Here is a 23765-nt window from a genome sequence, read left to right on the forward strand (position 1 = left end):
ATGTTATCAGCAGAAGCATGTTACTGTATCAGTTTAGTTTCCACTGTTGTTTAGTTGCATCGTTATCCAGCTAGTGTATCTGCTCTATCCAGTGCACCTACCTAACTACTTACATCAGGGTTGAACATTGTAGACTAGGCTAGGTATCTTTGGCTGCGAGGACCAGTCTCTGACTCATACCCAGCATCCAGCCATGAAAACATTTCCTTTCAGGATTCACAGGTGTACAAAAGATTGGTAAAGTGCATCTGAAACGCGGGAATGTAAAAATAATAATCCAGTTATTGCTCAGAATAATAACGGTCTCTCGCTTTAATATTCTGTGCATTCACAGATACATATTACAAATGTCAAGCTTCTGTCACAGTCACATTCATTCATGCATGGGTGGTTGTTTTCTGTTTTGATAAATTTCGCGTTCTTTATTTACAAAATCTAACATAAAATGTATACAGAAGTCGACGTATTTGTCAGTAATTATACTCTCATAGACCCGGAGATCTATCAGCTCTGGATAGAGGGCTGCTCGTGTAAGTAAAACATCACATTTATGTAACACTAAAAATAGATAAGATACGTATCTAAACTTCACATAATTTCTAATATTAAAACAGATTGTGCTTCCTTTTTACAGCGATTTGATATGATGGCTTCAGTACATAACATATGTGCACCTAACACATAAGAAAACTGAATAACAACATGTTATTTATTTCAATGATACAGTATACTCATAATAAATTTTGTTAAATATCTGTAATTACAGCCAGTGAAGCAGTCTCGACATTACAACAACGTAACATAGCTAACAAGACACCTGCTGCCGTAGATCTAATAGCTAGCGATGTGCTGGACCACTACAGGTTAGTCTATGTGTCTAGTAAATCATGAAATTTATCTATAATGGTACTGATGAAGATGAAGATGATGAAATTTATCAGTCGTCGTAAACTCTCTTAGAAAAGTGATGTTAATAAACTAAACTCAAATTGATGTTAATAGGGAAATGGCCTATGTAGTGTTGACCATATTCCAAAAAACCTTCATCAGATGCAAGAGCTCAGTGATTGTATGAGGAAAGCAAAGGATAGAGTATTGTGTTCCTTTGAAGACTATGTTGCTTAACACATTGAATACTAACCATGCAATATTATGTAGGTAGGTATACATGTACCAGTGATACAAGGTACCATTGGTATTCAAAGGGTTAATTTGATGATGATGAATGAAAATGATGATTTTTATGATACTCTTTTAAAACCTAACATCACTATAGTTTAATTTCCCTATGTGATCATGGTGTACTTGAAAATAAATCTTAAATAACAATTATAAGTTAATTATTAATTTGCAGAACATTTGCACTTCTGGAGCGACTCCTGACAGTTCCAACTAAACTGTCAGAGCAACTGATCTTCCAAATTGACGAGTCCACCAAACAGATGCTAATAGAGAAGTGAGTATGGTTCTTCTTGTTCTTCCTTGCCTTATTATTATTTAGGGTTGGCTTTGTCTGACATGTCACACCATTTTACACTATCCTCTGTCATATCCTCATTCAGTCCACACTCTCTCATATTTTCTTTCACGCAATCAAGCCACGTCTTTCTTGGTCTTCCTCTCTTACGCCTTCCTTCGGGTCTCATTTCCAACAGTATGGTTCAATTAATTAAATCAAAATCTAAAATATTTATTGAAAATACTAATCTATTAAGGGTCGGCAATAGGGAATCGAGGGTTGGCATTGTTATAGAATTATATAGTAAATTATGCTCTACAGCCTTGAAAAAAATCACACAGGTAGCCGAAGAGTCTAGCTAGGTGCTGAATCATTCGAATTTAAGTTAATGCTTATGGATAACTGTAAATTAATTTCAGAAAACCAGTAAATCATACTCCCGCATTGTAACAACTGTGTCGTAATTATCAAGAATTTTCATATGATTCTTATCAAATTATAATGATAAATGCTTGGACTAGGCGCTAAATACCTTGTTTTTAAATAAACACACACCTATTTTGTGTAAATTAATAACAAACTTGGGCAATTTTTTTCCCTCAAATCTTCATACAAATATCTATGGCGGCTTTCTGTGTTATAAAATCATAAACACAAGCGACGTTTGACTCAGTCGGCCGCTGGCCTCCAAAGAAGGGTCACGTCGGTTAAGGCAGCACTGACAGCTCGCGATCTTTTCGTGTACGGATACAAAATCACTGCACATTGGTTGTCATTGCACTTTTTCAACTTTTATGACACCAACATAATTTGATTTGAAATTGAGGAAGCATAATTCTTACACTATATTCAATACATTAAATTAAATTAGATAGTGAATGTTCTCGCGTGACATTACAGTCTCGTAAAGGTCCGATGAGGAGCAGGAATATAGCGAATGGATCTAAGTGATGACAATACGTAGGAACATTAGGTTAGGATTCATCAAAAACACAGTCTCATGGTACTGGTTGAGGAATGGTCTCGTGAGGATCTGATGAGGGCAGTAACAAGGTGGTGACTGAATTTTATTTCAAAGATGTTAATAGCTAAAAGCATCGAGTTTGGGCTATTAAGTATGTTTTTCAGAGAGACAGAAAGATATTTTAGGTTTCCTCTGGATTAGTTAGGTTTACTGGGTTTACTAAATTCATTCGTAACGTAAAATTGATAATGACGGAATTTCTTCTATAGACAGTAGTTACTAAAAAAACCAACGATAGATGGCGTAATTTGCAGAAGTACCTATCTAGTCACCCTGTCACGGGGTGACTTCGGTTGGTAACTCAGAAAAAATACTATATGTTATTGCATCAATAATAAAAAAATCAAGAAAATATTCAAAGTTTCCATCCTCGCACACAAATCACAAACTCATGCCCTGTTCTAGGAGCAGGGTCTACCCTAGTGCATTTTCATGACCACTTTTCGGTTCTACCTTTTTTGGCCAAAGATTTATTTGCCTAATCTCGTATTGCATAGTAACGTTTGGTCAAAGTCTCGTTTCGCCGAAAATCGTATGGCATAAATCTCGATTAGTAAAAAGTTATTTCGCATTATCTTGTTTAGCCTAATAATGGTATGGCCAAATCTTGAATAGCCTAATAATAGGTTTATACAAAGTAATAATATTTGTTTGGCTTTAACTTTGACGGAGCGTCTCTCTATAGCGCAAACTGGTGCCTTGTATTGTTTCCGCTGTTTGGAAAACGCTCCGCTCCGCTTCGCTGCGCTCCGCTTTGGTTTTGATGAACATGTGCACCTAACACGCTCCTCCTCGCTTTGCTCGTCGTCGCACCTATCTTTAGGTTTCGATCTAATGGGGTTTGTAATAATTATTGTATGTGTATTATAAATGTATGTTGTATTGCTCGTTAACTTTCGATTTTTTAATCATTCAATATCGTGATTTTCGGGATGTATGAGAAAAAATACCACAATTTGTACATTTACTACATACTTAATATATTATTTATTAAGATAACATTAGGAGAAACAAGATTATACATAGGTATAGACGAACATACATTTGAGCAAACGAAACTTAGGTGTTTAAAGATTGTGCCTAAAGAGTTTTAGACGAAACGAGCCTTATGCCACATAATTCTAGGCAAAGTGATGGTTCGGCCAAAAAAGTTTAGACCATACGAGTTATGCGAAATGAGTTTTGGTCAATAAAGATTATGCGAGATGAGGGGAACCGCCACTTTTCACTTGTGTCCCACCGGTTTCGGTGCTCAGCGGAATAGCACCATTAACCATTATTATTCTGAGATATCATAACTTCTTATTCTGAGTTACCCAACATAAAAACACGCCATCTATTGAAATCATTTTTTAATTAGGATTTGTCTATGGTGTGGTCCCCAAATTTAAGGGTAAAAGCAAAATAATTATATTTTAACCTTTTTTTATACCTATTATATTAAAAGACCAATTCAACGATACCCTACCTACACCATCAAAATAACCGGAAAAAATATCAGCCCCAATTTACTTGTATGGGAGAGGGAGTACCCCAATATTTTTTTGGGATACTCCCCATATCTATGCGAAATATCAGCTTGATATCTTTACCCGTTTCTGAGAAAAAGGGCGGTGACAGACAGTCAGTCAGACAGACGGACAACAAAGAGATCTTATAACGGTTGCTTTTTTTCCTTTTGAGGTACGAAACCCTAAAAATAAGAAAAAATATTATTCTGCTACCAAAAAATATACTTACAAACATACAAACATACAATCGAAAAATATTACCCTCCTCCTTTGGCAGTCGGGTAAAAACAAGTGAGACAGGGGGTTATTCTGAACTTTTGTTCTACGAGTTTTAAAAATTAACAAAAAAAAAACCTTTTTCATAGAAACTTTGATGACACGTGACTTTTTACCATGGAAAACGAATATTTTACTCGTAGAACAAAAGTTGTTCAGAATGACCCCTTGAGTTGAGTCATCCCCTTTCGGCTTAGTATACCCTTAGTATCTACACTTTAATACCTGTAGTTACCTTTCTACAAGTAAGTAAATACTACATTTGTTTAGAAAGCTAATCGGGTTCCGAGTATGGAGAAAAGTGGCACCCCTATTAATTTCTACTCTTTCCTGGTGCTTACCAGTGTAATTAAAAATTATACTTACCCTCAAATCACTACTTGAAAATAATCGTCAATAAAGTTGGCGAGTAAAAGTTTATGACCCACTGTGCAAACTTACATGTGTGCGTGTCACTGCGTGTGCTGTGTGAAGAGCATTGAAAACCCAAATTTGGCGGGGCACGTCACCCTGTACGGGCCCTTAATGATAATCAAGATGTCAATAGAGATGGTTTCATTTTATTATTGTCATTGTTTCCAGATACTATCAGTTAGACGACGCTGTGATAAGGGAACTGTTGGGAAGAAAACTGTCTTCGCGACACAGAAAAGATCTAGATGAGGTACCGAATAAGTGGAATATTCTTTATTTTTTAATCGCTTGGAACTTTGCAACTTTGAACTGATTGAGGTGTAATACTTTTGTGCTTTTTTTCGTTGATGTGCTATATACCTAAATTGGTCTAGCTCTAGCTGGTGTAGAGATTACCCAGAACCTATCAATCAATCTTTTATATTAATAAAAGGTAGGTAATTAGAAAAGAATTTGTTTATATGCCATTTTTAACACTACAGGCGGGTCATACAGCTTTTTGAATGCATCTTTTAGTTTCCATTTTCGTAAGGTTAGATTGAAGTGTCCCTAACAAATAATTATATAATCATCACCCAGGCGAGTACAAAACAGTTTTACGCCTAAACAAACGTATTTTATTCCCCTCCAAGGTATCCGAACGCTCCGGCGCGCCGCTCCGCTGCTGCCGCCGCCAGTTCGACAACGTGCGCCGCGTGTTCAAGACAGCTGAGGATATGCCTGGAAGCCTGGTGGCGAATATACGCACCGCTTTCCTGTTGTCGGAGCCTTTGGCCAAGTAAGTGATGAGTGTGAAATTTATAGATTGAATTTGTGTGTATGTGCGAGACAAATGTGTCTTACACACCCACCCACACACACACACACACACACTAAAACACACACACACACACACACCTATATACTTACAAACAGTCATACACACGCAAACGTGAAAATATACGCACGCCTTTCTGCTGTCTGAACCACAGTCCAAGTCAGTGACTCAGTATAATATATGACGAGTGTGAAAAGTGTCAATTGTATTTAGGAATAGAGGTTAGGTGTGACAACGTGCGTGTTCAAGACCGCCGAGGGTGGAGAGCTTGACTCCCTGGTGGCGAATATACGCACCGCTTTCCTCTTGTCTGAACCACTGGCCAAGTGATAGTGAAAAGTGTAAATTGAGTTCGTGAAATGGGGAAGAAAACCAAGTGAAACTTTGGCAGCACCAGCGAGTGTGCCTTTCTGGTTCTGGCCAATTTCATTTTTGGGGAGAAAAAATGGCGACTGAACCAACCAATTAGAACTGGGGAATTAGGCACAGTCGCCGAAGGCGCCATCTGTAATTAGCTTTTAGTTTTTTTTCCCTAAGGAATAGAGGTTAGGTAGGTATAAGGAACAAAGTGCGCCGCGTGTTCAAGACCGCCCCCGCAGATCCCTAGTGGCAAATATACGCACCGCTTTCCTGCTGTCAGAGCCATTGGCCAAGTGAGTGTGAAAAGTGTAAATAGAATTTGGGTATTTATGAATAGAGGTTGGGTATGACAACGTGCGCCGCGTGTTCAAGACCGCCGAGGATATGCCTGGATCTCTGGTGGCGAATATACGCACCGCTTTCCTGCTGTCTGAACCACTGGCCAAGTGAGTGACTCATTATAGCATGAGAGTGAAAAGTGTAAATGGAATTTGTGCGGTTATGTATATGTATGTATATCCGAGATCTATTCTGTCTTACGCACTAACACACGTAGGTACATACATACATACAGACACAAACGTGACAATATTCGTACGGCTTTCTACTGTCTGAAACACTGGCCAAGTGAGTATGTGACGAGTGTGAAAAATGTTAATTCAATTTAGGAATAGAGGTGAGGTATGACAACGTGAGCCGCGTGTTCAAGACAAATCAAATCAAATCAAATCAAATCAAATTATTTATTTGTTTAACACAGGTTAACTATAGCATAGTGGAACTTTGTTAATATTTACCACCTTACCAAGGTGGTAAATATTAACAAAGTTCCACTATGCTATGCCACAGGGCGTACAAATATTTTAAAGATTAAAGTCCATGCTACATATGACATGCAATAACTACAAAGATAAAAGAAAAAATACATATAAAAATTTGAGCCAAATAATAATTTTGTTGCAAAAAAAATTATATGAAAATAAATATTAAAAAAAACCTAATGAACTCATTAATAAGTTTGTCAATGTGTGTGCGTGTGTCTATGTCAAGAATGATTATATATTAAATTCGTCTAATTAAATTAAAATGGTGATAAGTAATAAAATTATTTGTTTTAAAATTAGTAAATGTCAAGAAGGAATTCATTTATAGAATAATATGCTTTATTGATAAGATATTTTTTTAGTTTAAGTTTAAACGCATTGAGATCATCAATCTGTCGTATGGTATTTGGGATTTTATTATAAATTGCCAGCAGAGGATATGCCCGGGAGCCTGGTGGCGAATATACGCACCGCTTTCCTGTTATCTGAACCATTGGCCAAGTGAGCGTGAAATGTGTAAATTGAATTTGTGTAATTAGGAATAGAGGTTAGGTATAAGTTTGACAACGTGCGCCGCGTGTTCAAGACCGCCGAGGATATGCCTGGCAGCCTGGTCAGCAATATACGCACCGCCTTCTTGCTGTCAGAACCACTGGCCAAGTATAAAATATAACTTTACTGTGCAATAAACATAGCCTATAAGGCGTCGCCCTGACTCCTAAACTAGGAGCACCTGTATGTCAGAAGTCAGTGGTTCCCAAAAATTAACTGATGTGGTAACTCAATAATATAACAAGTGAGTTTATATTCACTCATTATATTATTATTATGAGTGTAAAAAGTGTAAATTGAGTTTGTGTATTTATGAATAGTGGTTAAGGTACGACAACGTGCGCCACGTGTTCAAGACCGCAGAGGCTATGCCTGGCAGTCTCGTTGCAAACGGTGCACGTAGGAAAGCGGTGCGTATCCGCTGTCTGAACCACTGGCCAAGTGAGTGATGAGTGTGAAAAGTGTAAATAGAATTTGTGTCTTGAGGAATAGGGGCTAAGTATCCGAGGTCTATTATGTACATAGACACACACACACTAGACAACATACGCACCGCTTCTTGCTGTCTGAACCACTGGCTAAGTGAGTGACTCATTATACAGGGTGTCCCAAAAGTCAACGTCATCCCTTAAAGGGCTGATAGATCAGCTCATGAGAGGCCAGAATATCACAATATGACCTTAGTAAAAACTCGATAATTTTCGAGATATTGACACTTTTATAAATTTGCTGAAAATGGACACCTCGGATCAGTTTTTTGCGTGCCGCCGGTACAAAAATCCATATTGTTAGAATTTGTTTGGTGTTGCATCAGCCTGTATAGCCCTGCTATTGATCGCAGTCAAAAAAAATATCGAGTAATGCTGTATGTTTAAAAAAAACACGGTTTTAAAAGTCATAAAAGGTAATCGTATTTTTTTATAAACAACTTTGACTCTACATACTGTAAAAAAAATATACCACGCAAACCTGGCACCTTATTTGAAAAGATTGCCCATTTAATGTAGTTTCCAAAATGGTATGAAACGTTGCTATTGTTTCAATCAACAAAAAAGTTATTGCTATTTTAGTACAAAACGACCTCGATGTAAAATTGTTTGAAGGAAATTTACCTGACTGAATTTATTAAGGGTAAGTCATGTTGGAATGAGTAAAAGTAAAATAGGTGGTGGAGTCAGCCGTGGCAACATAGATGACGCAAAAATAGCTAAGAAAAAACTTACCAAACTCTTATAAAACATATTTTGCGTTTTTTACACCTTATTTAAAAAAAACAAACATTTATTGACTTTTATTTTTATTTCTCAAAATTATAACACCACATTATTATATTAAGTACATAATCAGCAAAAAATAATGCTCATTAATGGTCATAATCATAATTTTGAGAGTTTGGTTTTGTTTAACAATAACTTTAAAATAAATAACAAGTAATTAGAGGTAATGTTAATGACAAACTGATCTGTCCCTTTTTTGCATACTGTGGGTGTACAATGTACATGTGTAAGCGTTTTACTTGTACAATATCACACATTAACACTACTCAGGAATGTACACACGGCAACTCCAAATGGTTGGCAGGGCACACAAACGTAGTGTATGTGTACACACTAACGTGGTCTATGTGTGCAATAAAGCAGAAATCGGTAAATACACCAGTAACAAACCACACACACACACAACAGCACAAACGAGTTTGCGCGTAGGCAAACGCCCTTACACCAGCTGTGACATAAAAATATCAACCGGTCGAGTAAGTCAAACAGACAGACTTGAAGCAAAATTTCACAACTTGTAGCTATACTCTTCGTAGCTCATTGGTAGTATGTTAGACTTATGAAACATAGGTCGTGAGTTCGAGTCCACTAATGGGTATTTTTATTTTACTTTATTTAAATTTAGCGTTAATTTAAACGCTGTTGAGTATAAAATAAATTTATTTGAAATTGACAAATGACTACAAGCTGCATAGCTGTCGACTATTTCTCTTCGCTAAAAATATATGATTCGTTCTTCATTTGAGAAGTAAAACCATTCTACCCTCATACAATATGAATAAACGAAATTAGTTTTTACTTTTAGTGACAATTCACCTCTGCGTCTGCATAGTGATTCACTTTGTGATTTGTGAATTTATAATTAATTTATCTTCGCAGTCACTATGGAAAGTCATTTAACCATGTTCAAAAAGGCGGAGATAATTGTTTATATGAACAAAATATTACAATTAGTGAAATCGCAAGACGTTTAATGATATCGGTAAGTCACATAGAACTGCAAATATAATTTTATTTGACTGTTAGAATATTTGTATTTGTATAAGCTAAGTATTTGTTTTTTTTGTTTGCAGAGGAGAACTGTTCAATTATGGGTTCACCGATACGCAGATTCGGGACATGTAGACAGTAGTCGTCTATACGGATGCATCACCACGCCATCGAGAAATCGTAGCTGCACATAGCGCTGATCCGTTCTGCAGCACCCGTTCTACGGCCACAACACATAATCTATCCCTACGAACCGTACGGGTTCACTTGCGTGCTGCTGGGTTGCGGTGTCGGAGGCCGACGAAGAAAATTGCTCTAACCGATCAGCATCGTCGAAACAGAGTGCGTTTTGCGACTGACTATTTTAAACTTTGATTGGTGCAACAATGTGGTGATATTTAGTGATGAAAAGACCTTTAAATCAGACAAGGATGGACGTAAGATATTATGGCGAAAAAGTGGTGAAAATTATAGTTATTGGGGTTAGCTCAGTAATTTTTATTTTTCCATTTGTATAAGACTTTAGTTATTTGGTTAAATACTTATTATTATTTACAATTATGGGTAAGCCAATGTGTTAATGATGTTATTGTTACTGAGGTTGGAATAAGTTATCTTATTTCTAGCTAATTAACATGTTGATTCATATAACTAATGACTTGCCTATTTACTTTAGTAAAACAGCCAGTCCATCCTTTTCTGATGTTTATTATGATTTAAAACTGCTAATTGAAAATTTTCCTTATTAATATAAACTACAACTATGTTTTAAAACGAAAAACAACAAAAACGTAACATCCTTAATGTTTATGTTACGGCAAGAATAAATTTGGTTATTTTAACACTTAATAACTTGTTTCATTTACTTTCTGTGTTGCTTTTATTCGTATATGCTACAATACTATTATTAACCAACTTAAAAAATAAATTAAATCTATAAAAAAACAAAAAAGGAATATTGTAAGTTCAGTGGGATTTGAACCACCATACCGATTATTGTAAGTCTTGTATCATACCAACTGAGCCATTCAATCTATTACACTGCCTTGCAAAATTTTGCTTCATATCATAAAAACAAATGAATGAATGAATCATTGTCACTGGCACAACTACATGCTTACAATATCCATGTGTGGGTTGCCCAGAACTAAATAATTACGTCGACGTCGCCGACACACACATACACTACCTACGTTAGTGTGCCCTGCCAACCATTTAACGTTGCCGTGTGTACGTTACCATGTGCTACATTTATGGGGAACGTGGAGTTGCTATAGTCCACTTTTTTCGAGAAAGATAGTCAAAATGCGTTATTTTATTAACTGTGACAACGTTGACTCTATTCCCACTCCCGGCCACACCACCTATTTTACTTTTACTCATTCCAACATGACTTACCCTTAATAAATTCAGTCAGATAAATTTCCTTCAAACAATTTTATTTAGAGGTCGTTTTGTACTAAAATAGCAATAACTTTTTTGTTAATTCAAACAATAGCAACGTTTCATACCATTTTGGAAACTGCATTAAATGAGCAATTTTTTCAAATAAGGTGCCAGGTTTGCGTGGTATATTTTTTTTACAGTATGTAGAGTCAAAGTTGTTTATAAAAAAATACGATTACCTTTTATGACTTTTAAAACCGTGTTTTTTTTAAACATACAGCATTACTCGATATTTTTTTTGACTGCGATCAATAGCAGGGCAATACAGGGTGATGCAACACCAAACAAATTCTAACAATATGGATTATTGTACCGGCGGCACGCAAAAAACTGATCCAAGGTGTCGATTTTCAGCAAATTTAAAAAAGTGTCAATATCTCGAAAATTATCGAGTTTTTACTAAGGTCATATTGTGATATCCTGGCCTCTCATGAGCTGACCTATCAGCCCTTTAAGGGATGACGTTGACTTTTGGGACACCCTGTATGACGAGTGTAAAAAGTGTCAATTATTGAATCTGTCTATTTAGGGATAGTGGTTAGGTAGGTATTCGAGAACTAAACTTACCGGGACTTAAGCAGGCAATTTTAGGATTATAAACCAAATCTAATATTTCTATACAATTAAAAAAAATAAAAAACCGACTTCAAAAAACCACTAAAATGTAAACCTTAAATTATTTCTTACATTTTAGTGGTTTTTTGAAGTCGGTTTTTTAATTATTATTTTATTTTATAGTTTCTTTTTAGTTTATTTGCAATAATTTTCAATCAAAAGTAAGGTGCAAATGATACCAAAAAGTCCTACTAACCAATACGAATCATTCAAGCCTAAACACGAAGTAGTTGCTATATACCGTTGCGGAGTTCCCCTGACTGCCTTCCGTTTCCATCATCAGATCAGCTCAAGGTCACCATTATATGTTTTTGTTATAAGAACTATAGTTACGTTTTTAATTTCATTAGAATCGGTTAATATGTGCCCAAAATGGAAATTCATACCCTGTTTTTACCCCTTTACCCACCCTTAGGGGTGAGATAAAATTCTGAAAAAAAATGGGACCACCTGGGAGCTCAACCCAATACAACAAAAAAAGAATTTTCAAAATCGGTACATAAACGGCGGAGTAATCGGTGAACATACCTACATAAAAAAAGATCCCGACGAATTGAGAACCTCCTACTTTTTTGAAGTCGGTTAAAAATCCCCTTTAATATCCCGTTAATAATGCATTTTTTGCGTTCATGTTTTACCGATCTAAATTTAATTTTAAATAATCAAAATATCTCTCTTATTTTCCGCTTAGACGCTACGGCGCGGTGGTGTTCATCGCGTGCATGCGGTTCGAGACGGCGAAGCGGAAGCTGGCGTACCTGTCCTTCAACGACTTCTTCCATTGTGCTCAGGTAACTTGTGAGGGCCTTGTGTGTCATTAGGCTGCGTGCACATAGATAAACTACTCATTCGTTACAAGTTGCAAGGTACGCCTTGCGACGCTAATAGGAAGTATGCATGTGATTCAAATAAAAATCAATTTTTTTTTATAAACTTTGTTATTTCTTTTAATATATAAATTGGATCTTAGTTATCTGAATAAGAAAAAAATATTATTATTATTATTAATTACGCCTCCATAAATATATTTGACCATAATTTATTTTTGAGCCAGTACCTAATTTTTTTTTAAAAGTAGAAAATAATCTGCGGTAATTTCAAAAATTTGGAACGTCACATTGTTTTAAAGCGGATGTGACGTAAAAGACGTGGATTTATCAATCTCAGAATAAGCTATGCCCATAGAACTGAGCAGAGGCGCAACTGGCGCTTGTCGGACTCTAGTTGTAACCAGTGGTTGTAAATTGTAACCTTTTTTCCTACCAAAAATCCACCAGAAAAATATTTTGCTTTTGTAATTATTCCAGGCCATAATGCTAAACTGGACGTACAGCTGCACGGGACCGGAGTACTACGACACGGAGATGGATAGAGAGTTCCTGCTGGAGCTGCGGGAGCTGAGGATCCTGCTGGATAAGGAGAAGGAGCATAAGCAGTATGTAATTAAGACAATAGGTTCCTTAGCAGTACGAAAGACATACTAGGTGCCCTGCTAGTACAATAAGTTTACTAAAATACACCTGTGCAAACCCAGGATCCTAGCAGCAGAAGAAGGAGCATAAACAGCATGTACTAGCAAAAATAGGTGCCCTGGCAGTACAGTAGGGTAACTGAAATACACTTGCGTGGCCTCAGGTTCCTGTTTGACCAGGAATTGGCGTATAAGCAGTATGTGCTTATGTTGCTTGGTGCCCCGGTAATATAGTAGGTTAATAGGCGAAAAGATACCCTTAGCAGGGTGTCCACATTTTTGTGGTATTAATAGGGTATCTTACCTGTGTTTATTTTAGTCTAAACATAATAAACATTATTGAGTGTGATACTAATGCAATTCTTCGGACACATCCCAACGACAAATGTCTGCCTCTACTTATAATTATATATTTCTTTATTTACAGTTTAGTATGCATGAGACTCAAACCAAAGATACTGGAAAAATCATATCAAGAGCTGGAACTAAATTTTAGGTAAGTTGTACTACAAAACCATCATCCATAACATATTAATAATATGCTGAATAGTGAAAGTCATTGAACAAAAATTTTAAATTATATTTTATAATAATTTACCTCTTTATTTACATCCTTGTGCTGCACATTTATTTGACCTCAATAATATTACGTATGTTGTCCGGATTTTTTTAAACCTAACAATTACAAGCTCACTGATAAATTTCCACCCCATTCACAGACTATACACCCGCGCACTAATCGGCCTGGCAGTGAACTTGCACCGCGGACGAGAGTTGAGGTCGCTCTTCATAGATCTACTTGAGAGGTAAGACATGTGTAATGTTTGCGACGAAATAAGTCCAGAAGTGTGAAATGTGCGATAATGAATTTAGCTTTACTTCGATCACTAGAATGAAATCGAAGATACTGAAAACTCAAATTTATGCTATAAATATAAAAAAAAAATGATGAACGTCTATTCTATTCTTTGTGGGGACTGGGGCTGTAAGTAGCTGCACTCGAATGGAACCTTTGTGCATATCCCCAAGGTCTAATCTGCCTTCCTAATCTTGGACCATTTCTCACCTCGCTGGTCCACTGCAGGCTGGTGGGTTCACAATGTTCACATGTTATCTAGATATGCAGGTTTCCTCACGATTTTTTCCTTTACCGAAAGAGCGATGTTATACATTTAACGAACTCATTGGTACATGTCAGCGCCGGGATTCAAACGCGCATCTCTGGCGTGAGAAGCGCTCAGTCGACTGAGCTACCACCGCTCTCGACTGAGCTACCACCGCTCTCGACTGAGCTACCGCCGCTCTCGACTGAGCTACCACCGCTCTCGACTGAGCTACCGCCGCTCTCGACTGAGCTACCGCCGCTCTCGACTGAGCTACCGCCGCTCTCGACTGAGCTACCACCGCTCTCGACTGAGCTACCACCGCTCTCGACTGAGCTACCGCCGCTCTCGACTGAGCTACCACCGCTCTCGACTGAGCTACCGCCGCTCTCGACTGAGCTACCACCGCTCTCGACTGAGCTACCGCCGCTCTCGACTGAGCTACCACCGCTCTCGACTGAGCTACCACCGCTCTCGACTGAGCTACCACCGCTCTCGACTGAGCTACCACCGCTCTCGACTGAGCTACCGCCGCTCTCGACTGAGCTACCACCGCACTTATTATATACTCTTCTTCACACTGTTTATACAATTAGTGCCAATTTCTCCATTCTCGGTTAGAGCATAACCAGGGAGTAGTGGTTAACTTTTGACACATCTGTCATGAATTTTATATGGAGATGATGTCTAATTTATAAATCAATTGCTGTAGGTTAGATAACCGACAATGAAGAAATTGGCACTTAAGCTACTACTTGTCTAGTCATAGGCGCATTCGTACTTATCTAACCTTGTGTAAGCAACTAAGCACTAGAGATGTGAATAAGAGTTAAAACTGAATAAGGGTTAATTGATAATGAATAATTCTATTCTTCTATTCTATTCTCTGTGGGGGTGTAAGTACCTGCACCTGGCTCTCTCGAGTGGAACCTTTGTGCATATCCCCAAGGTCTAAACTGCCTTCCTAAGCTTGGACCATTTCCCACCACGGTGGTCCACTGCGGGTTGGTGGGTTCACATATCTAGATGTGCTAAATCTAGATATGCAGGTTTCCTCACGATGTTTTCCTTCACCGTAAGAGCGATGGTATACATTGTACTTAAGTTAAAAGAACTCATTGGTACATGTCAGCGCCGGGATTCGAACCCGCATCTCTTGCGTGAGAAGCGGGCGCTCACCCGACTGAGCTACCACCGCTCCCCGACTGAGCTACCACCGCTCCCCGACTGAGCTACCACCGCTCCCGAATATGAATACTGCTCCTACCGCTCACGATAATGAATAATATAAAATATCATAATATAATAACAGTTAATATTAATGAATAATTGTTAACAGATAAAAACGCTGATTGGTTGTTTGTTATTTTTATTGACTTCAAATAATTAAACTCAGAGGTGATAAGGTTAAGAATGATGTTATACCTACTGGGTTTTTTGTTTGGTTAATCGCTGTATACGGAAATGTGCATTAATTTTAAATGCGTTTTCAAGTTTGTAGTGGTTCCTTTATAAGAAATAGTTTTTTTACAGAAATTACTCTGGGTTTATTTACAGTTTACTGCAATCACTTATCACTAATCCAAGTTTATTTGTACAGTTTATTACTCTAATTTAACTAACTTAATCATTACACTAACCATACTTTATACCTACCTACAACTTCCGAAACCGAACTTAAGAAATATTTATTATTGCAATCTACTTTACTCGACGTCAATAACAATAATACTTACGCGACGTGAAAATTATTTCAAAAAATCAAAAAAATCAAAAAATCAAAAATGTTTATTTACATCTGGGTTTTACTGTCTGGGTCAAAAAGTGCACAATACATGCTCGAAAAAATTCTACCTCTCCGGTCTTATTTATCAAAACCGAGCAAGACTTATCAAAAATTGTGTAACTTACATTCGAGCTACTCGTAGACTGTTTTCACTTGTAACTATACAACTCTTTCTTTACTCTACTTTCCCCAAATTTGAGAGACTCTGTGGCCAACACAACCGGTATTACTGTCCGCTTATTACTGTGGTATACACTCGCTCCATATTATTAAATTGCCTTTCCTGACCTTTTTGATGTTTGGTTTTTTAATTACTATTTTTCTATTAGGTATGTCTGCTTACGCCATCACATTGGTGAGATTTATTTTAATTAGTTATGTTTTATGTTATTACTTTTATTGTGTAAATGTCTTTCTTACTGATAGGGCTAGAGACTATACTATGTACTGTTACATTCTACTTCAATAAATCAACAACTTTTTATATTTGGTATGTTATTACTTTTATTGTGTAAATGTATTACTCACTGATAGGGCTAGAGACTATACTATGTACTGTTACATCCTACTTCAGTAAATCAACAATTTTTAATATTTGGTACTTATCTATTTCTAATATTATCTATAATAATAATATACGTATCCCTTATATAAGTCTTACTATTCAATGGCTTGTGATGATAGATCTCTGAAGTTATACTTTCAAAACGTAAGAGGACTTAGAACAAAGACTGATACTTTCTACCGAAATGTACTTATGCACTCTTACGATGTGATATCAATATGCGAGAGTTGGCTTCCTGAAAGCATACCTGATAGTGAATTGTTCGACGAACGTTATCTCGTCTTTCGACGTGACAGGGATTACTCAAGGACAGGACAGTCTTTAGGTGGCGGAGTGATTATTGCGGTCCGTCGTGAGCTTGCTGTTACACCTAGACTTGAGTGGCATACATCTGCCGAGGATATCTGGGTGACCATTTCACTCCGATTGAGTAACTCAGTAGTGATCAAATTAAATATATGCACAGTTTATATTATCGAAGACTCTATGGGCTCGACGGCAAGTGCTCAGTTATTAACCTTCTCTAATAATTTGTATGACATTGTTTCGCAGAATTCCGAAGACAACTTTATAATATTAGGGGATTTCAATCAAAGTAGTATTACTTGGACAAAGGATTCTGATAATCTTGAGTTGCAGCCTCTTAATGTATGTGGTGCAAATCAGCGCAATTTTATTGATACTATATATTCTTGTCTTTTAGCACAATATAATTATATTCCTAATGCCAACAACCGTATACTCGATTTGATGCTCTCCGACCTGCCGTTAGATGTTATGAGATGTGATGACCCTTTAACTAAGGAAGACTCACACCACCCATCAATATTAATTTATGCCTCTTACTTAGTAACAAAGTCGGCGGAAGTAAAACCTAGAACCAAATTTTTCTATAACAGTGCTGACTGGGATTCTATTGGATCTGAATTAAATAAAATCGATTGGTATGCTGAGATTACTTCTAGATCCCTAGAAGAAGCAGTAAATTTCTTCTATAACACTATTTACAAACTGAGGTCTTCATTCGTTCCCTCAAAGTCGATCTCCCCGTCAAAATTTCCGCCCTGGTATTCTAAAGCCTTAATAAAGCTTTTAAAAGAAAAAACTAAGTTCTTCAGAAAATTTCGCGTTTACAATAATTTATCTGACCTATATACGTACACTCTGTTAAAGAATCGCGCAATTGAGTTGGAAGCTCAGTGCTATAGTGCCTTTGTATCAAAAGCAGAGGAGTCAATTACAATTAACCCCAAAGCGTTCTGGTCCTATGTGAAATCCAAAAATAAAGGGTCTTCTTTTCCATCCATTATGTCATATAATGGGGTTACGGTAGATTCCACTGAAAAAATATGTGACCTATTCTCTGAATACTTTCACTCCACCTTTATTTCTCCTACTGTTGGCACCTCACTTGACTTAGCAGATCATGAAGTCATAACACACGACTCCTTGCAAAACCTACATTGTATCGAAGTTTCTGATGATAAACTTCTGAGACTCTTAAAGAATCTAGACATATCTATTTCGGCTGGGCCTGATGATATCCCTCCTTCTTTTGTTACCAACTGTGCAAAAAGCCTAGTACTACCCTTATCTTTACTTTTCAGACGGTCTCTCACTGAAGGATTAGTACCTACATTGTGGAAAACAGCATTTATTACCCCTATTCACAAGAAAGGGAATAAGTCCAAAGTTGAGCATTACAGGCCTATCTCCAAATTATGTGTAATTGCAAAAGTGTTTGAAAAATTGTGTATGACCAGTTATATTCTTCACTGCAATCATCGTTTTCTTCTTACCAACATGGTTTCTTAAGGGGTAGATCTACAGTCTCTAATTTGCTGCTGTTCAATGATTTTTTAACAAGTAACATGGATGGGGGTGGTCAAGTTGATTGTATTTACACAGATTACAGTAAGGCCTTCGACAGAATTGACCACTCAATACTTCTTAATAAGTTGTTGAAGATGGGAATTCACGGTGACTTATTTCGATGGTTAACCTCCTACGTCAACCGACGTTCTCAGGCGGTAGTCATTAATGGTTTTAAGTCTCCTTTCACTCAAATTCCCTCTGGAGTTCCCCAAGGGTCTCTTATTGGTCCTCTCCTGTTTGTAATCTTCATCAACGATATAAGTAGTTGCTTTCAGCACTCACAAATATTTCTTTTTGCTGATGATATGAAGATTGCAAAGAGAGTGTACGATCAAGACGATCAAATCGACCTTCAATCTGACTTGCGTAGATTAGATAGCTACTGTGTTGCAAACAAATTAGATCTTAATGTTTCCAAGTGCTTTCTAATCTCATTTACACGCAAACCCCAACCTCTTCAATTCCAGTACTTACTAAAGGAAAATAAAATAACTAGGGTTAATCAGATCAGAGACCTTGGGGTTGTTCACGACGAGAAGCTCCTATTCGATCAGCATATCGAACAACTTATTAAAAAAGCTAACAAAGCAATGGGATTCCTTATAAGGGTATCAAAGAATTTCACGCAGATCAAAACCATCAAAATAATTTATTGTGCCTATGTACGAAGCATACTCGAATATGCCTCACAAGTATGGAATCCTAGATACAAAGAATATGTAGCCAGGATAGAACAAATTCAAAGAAGATTTTTACGGTATCTATCTTACAGGACCGGCATAACAGATGTCAGCTATGATGAACGTTGCAACCGTCATCACCTGCTGCCTCTTTCTAACCGTCGTCAAATAGCAGATATAATATATTTCGTAAAAATTCTTCGAGGTATAGTGGATTGTCCTGCGTTGCTGAGTCTGATAACACTATATGCTCCAACTAAGTTTTTGCGTAATCCGTCTTTGTTCTATGTACCCCTTGTTGCAAGTAATTATAGGCAAAATTCCTTTTTCTGGCGTGTACCACAGGTAGTTAATGATATGTTGTGTGATTATAACGATATTGACATTTTCACCAACAGTTTACCTTCAATATGCAACCGGTTGGCTCGTGGCTATTTTGTTTCTCAAACCCGTGTATTAGTTTAAGTTTTAGTTTTAAGTTTGTCAATTATAACCATTTTTTTTAAAATAAGTATTCTATAAGTAAATAATTGTTAAAAAAAAAAACCGTTACGTACGTAAAATATGTTATTAATGTTTTACCTAAAGGTGGAAACTTGTTAGACCTAAGTTATCTTTAGTTTATTTTTAGATTATTATATTTACTTAGTTAAGTTTTCCTAAAAAAATAAAAAAAAATAAAAAAAAAATAAAAAATAACACTTAGCCTAATTTTGACAAGTGCGTGCGGTATCCCCATTTAAGCTAGAAGGCCTGTGTTTGGAGATACCGCTCTTCCATAATAATAGGTTACTTAATAACTAAGAATGGCCGAATGGCATACATAGCATAATCTTAAGAAAAGAAAAGAAAAGAAATTTAATTATTGATAAAGGTAACTAAAGGTATACATAGTCAAGTTAAAGTGCTATGCGTATCTATGTTTACTAGTGCGTGTATTTATTTGCATGTGTAGTTAGTTTGGTTGGTGTGTGTGTGTTTGCGTGTGACTGTGTGTGTATGTGTGTGTGTGTGTGTGAGTGTGTGTGTGCGCGTATGTGTGAGTGTGTGTATTTTGTGTTGTGTGTGGGTGTATGTAGTGTGTAAGCTTGCGTGGGCATGTGTGAGTCTGCTTATTCGCGAATGTATTTGTATGTTTAGGTGTTACATATAAGTAAATTCTCTGTTTCGTCATAGGTCAAAGTCTGAATGAATTTTATCACCAAGTTTTTGCACTCTCTGAAGTTTTTATTATATATATAGGTTTGTTTATTTAATTTATTATATAGATATGCCGACCGTGTGTTGTATTGTATACTGGCAAATGTAGTTCTGACAGTTGGAAGTTTCAATATTATGTCTTTTCTTCGTTTTTTTAACAGAGTAGGGTCAAATGGAAGACATTTATGAGTTTTGAGTATAACAGATAGAATGTATAGTTTGCGAACTGAAAGTAGGTTGCTAATGTTGTAAAGCTTGTCAGTGGAGAAAAGTCTCTTTTTGAAGTACATGGTCTTTATGAGGTTTCGCTGTGATCTCTCTATGTTTAGGAACTGGGTCTTTGCCGCGCCACCCCATATTGATATGCAGTAAGTGATAACTGATTGGGCCAAGGTTACATATAATAATTTAATTTAATTGCTTACTTTATAATTGTAAATTAAGTAACAATGAATGTTAAATGTAAATTCTGATGTTTATTATGTTAAATGTTAATTTTGATGTATTATGTATAACTATGGGACCTGTGCCTGAAATAAAATGATTTTATTTTATTTATTTATATTTTATTTACATATATTTGGTTAAGCAAAAGTTTTGGAGAATCGTTAGGGTTGGCAGGTGTATCAGGTATCACATGTCGAAGTGTTTTAAACAGCCATGTGAGTTTTCTTATTCTGTTACCAACATGCTCCAACTGAGAATACCATGATAGTCGCTGGTCCACGAAAACGCCTAAGTATTTGACTTTGGAAACTTTATTTATGGTTGGACAATCACAAATACCTATACTGCGATTTACGTCGTCACAACCTTCGCTATGGATTTTCATAGTGAAGTCGCCCTGTGGTTGCGAACTATTGTAAATACCAAAGCAAATATAGTTGGTCTTGCTTGTGTTTAACGTTAGTAAATTATGTGTCAGCCAAAGGGAAACCTGGGCCAAACCCCGCTCAGCGCATACTTTTACTTCGGACCAGGATGTACCAGCAAAAGTGATAGCAGTGTCGTCCGCATACGACAGGATTTGGGCGTTGTTGATCTTTATTCCGCAGAGGTCATTAATATATATAAGGAACAACGTTGGGCCTAGCACACTACCCTGTGGTACACCGTAAGACACCAGCTCCTCTCCACTGATACAACCCGGTAATTTAACTCTTTGCTTCCGCTCAGACAAGTAGTCAGTGAAAAGTGAAAGTGGGACCCCTCTTATTCCAATCCTTTCAAGCTTGCGTATTAAGATTGGAATGGACACCGTATCAAACGCTTTTTTCAGGTCAAGGAAGACCGATAAGCATTTGCGGCCACTATCAAGCTGTTGTGTTACAAAGGAGCTTAGCTCATGGACTGCGTCTTCAGTCGATCTTCCTTGCCTGAAACCATATTGAGCTGGGGATAGAATGTCGAATTTATTGAGGTAGTTCATAAGTCTGACATTGATTAGTTTTTCTAATATTTTTGAGATGGCTGGTAGGACCGAAATTGGTCTATAATTACTAATGTCTTCTTTGTCCCCTCCCTTATATATAGGAGTTATCACAGCTTGTTTTAGTAGATTTGGGAAAACGCCTTTGGCGAAACATAGGTTTGTAAGATGAGTAATGATCGGCGCTATCTGATGAACCATTATTTTCAGGAATTTATTAGGGATATTGTCCCAACCAGCTCCACTATTCAGCTTTAGGTTATTTATGGTGCACGTTACTTCACCCAGGTCAGTTGGCAGAAGGACAAAAGATTGCGGAGGTGTAAATATGTGGTCCAGTGGCGGGCTAGAGTTATTTGTTTGATCAGGGTTAATTTGAACTGCCAATGATTTTCCAATGTTGGCAAAGTAGTGGTTAATGTGATCAGCAGATTTGGAGATTGAAGATTTTATATTAAGTAGTTCAATATTGGAGTCATGTTTTTTACTAGTATATGTAATGTTTTTTATGTTTTCCCACAGTAATTTATTAGAGTGGAGTGAGTTAATAATGTTTTCTCGATCAAATTTCCTTTTTTTTTTTTAATTAAGCTAGTGCAGTAATTTCTGTAACGCCGATATGTAATGCGAAGTATGTCATTATTTGGATCTTGTCGTAGATTTTTCTGCAACTTGTTTCTGTTTCGAATGCATCGAAGTAGCCCAGGAGTAATCCATATTTTACTTTCGACTTCCGTGTTTAAATTATCATTTAGTGAATTATTGAAAATAATGTTATGGTTGATGGTTGATGGTATATCGTTAACAGTAATCCCGCATTCAATGATAATTCGCATCTATTACTATACTCATAAATACCATAACCCTGTGCATTACATCGCTTAAATGTTAATGGAGCATTCAACGATAATTCGCACCTGTTACTATACACATAAATACCATAACCCTGTGCATTAGGTACATTGCTTAAACGATAATGAATAACGTGTCCTTGAATTTGGCCGCCTCGCGCCTTGGCGATAAATTTGTTCTCATCGAAAATCATAGAGGGCGTTGCAAGTCAAATACGGACGGTCGGTAAATTTACGAACTTTTTAAATTATCAATATCAGTTTAATGAAATTATGTCAATGTAGTTAATTAATAAATATAATTAATGTAATAAATTAATGAATTAAACCATTAACGATCACCCCTACTAAGCACTAAGGCTAACTCGACTGTAATGCTCTCCTTCCCGCCCGCCCCCAGATGCGTGGAGCCGCTGCGGCTGGGCGGCTGGGCGCGCACGGACCTGGCGCACTTCCTCGCCGCCTACCAGCACGCCGCGCCCACCATGGACGTACTCAGGTAAATAATACAATGTGTGACAATCGGACTAATCGGACACAATCGGACGTCATTCGGACACTATCTGGCGTAAATCAGACACAATCGGACGTCGATCGGACACATTCCGACACAATAGACGACAATCGGACGCGGAGTCACAGAAAAAGAAACAAAGTGAAAATATGAAGTTTTATTTTATTTATTTTTCTATCGCGCGTTATGTGTGGCAAAGACTAACTGACTGCTGAGGCAGTAGTATTTCTGGCTAATGAGGAGTTTTATGGCCCAACTTCGACTTTCTGTGTAAGATGCACTCACTATAAAAATTATTTCGTTTTGTGTCGAATGCTAACAATGACTTTATCTATCTTTACAGGGAAGCAGATTTGAAACAAGTATGGGAGCGGTATATGAGAGTCATAAGCCAGTGTCTCTTGACTATGTATCACGCTTAGTTATAAACTTCTACCTACTTTGGGTAAGCTAATTATAACTTTTAATACAGACTTTAAAAAAGCTTAAATGCAACTTTGGGAATATATTTGTGACAAAATTCCATGACAAGTCTAAGGGTGCTTACATAGAGAATAGGGTTCCCTGTATACCGGTAACCTGATTATGCGAAAGCGCTCATGACGCTTCGTGAGTTAAAATTACATTTACTACAGAAAACTACAAGGGTAATTTTCGAATGAGCATTTAAAAATTTAGACAGTACCTAATTAAAAATGTTGACTTACACAATACTGTCGAAAAGAT

At 36.9% G+C, this 23765-nt stretch overlaps 1 protein-coding gene across 1 annotated transcript; it reads left to right on the top strand.

Annotated features, from left to right (window-relative positions):
- Positions 1 to 350: 350 nt before the first annotated feature.
- On the top strand, positions 351 to 23631 carry LOC105391099 (acidic fibroblast growth factor intracellular-binding protein). The gene is made up of 11 exons (XM_048632119.1): positions 351 to 530; positions 767 to 863; positions 1355 to 1456; positions 4853 to 4934; positions 5317 to 5462; positions 12257 to 12356; positions 12873 to 13000; positions 13464 to 13532; positions 13756 to 13842; positions 22926 to 23024; positions 23383 to 23631. Exons 1-11 carry the CDS (start codon positions 446 to 448, stop codon positions 23459 to 23461), a joined length of 1074 nt encoding a protein of 357 aa, XP_048488076.1. The 5' UTR covers positions 351 to 445; the 3' UTR covers positions 23462 to 23631.
- The last annotated feature ends 134 nt before the right edge of the window (positions 23632 to 23765 follow it).

This window comes from Plutella xylostella, chromosome 30 (genome assembly GCF_932276165.1).
Source record: "Plutella xylostella chromosome 30, ilPluXylo3.1, whole genome shotgun sequence".
NCBI classification, from domain to species: domain Eukaryota; kingdom Metazoa; phylum Arthropoda; class Insecta; order Lepidoptera; family Plutellidae; genus Plutella; species Plutella xylostella.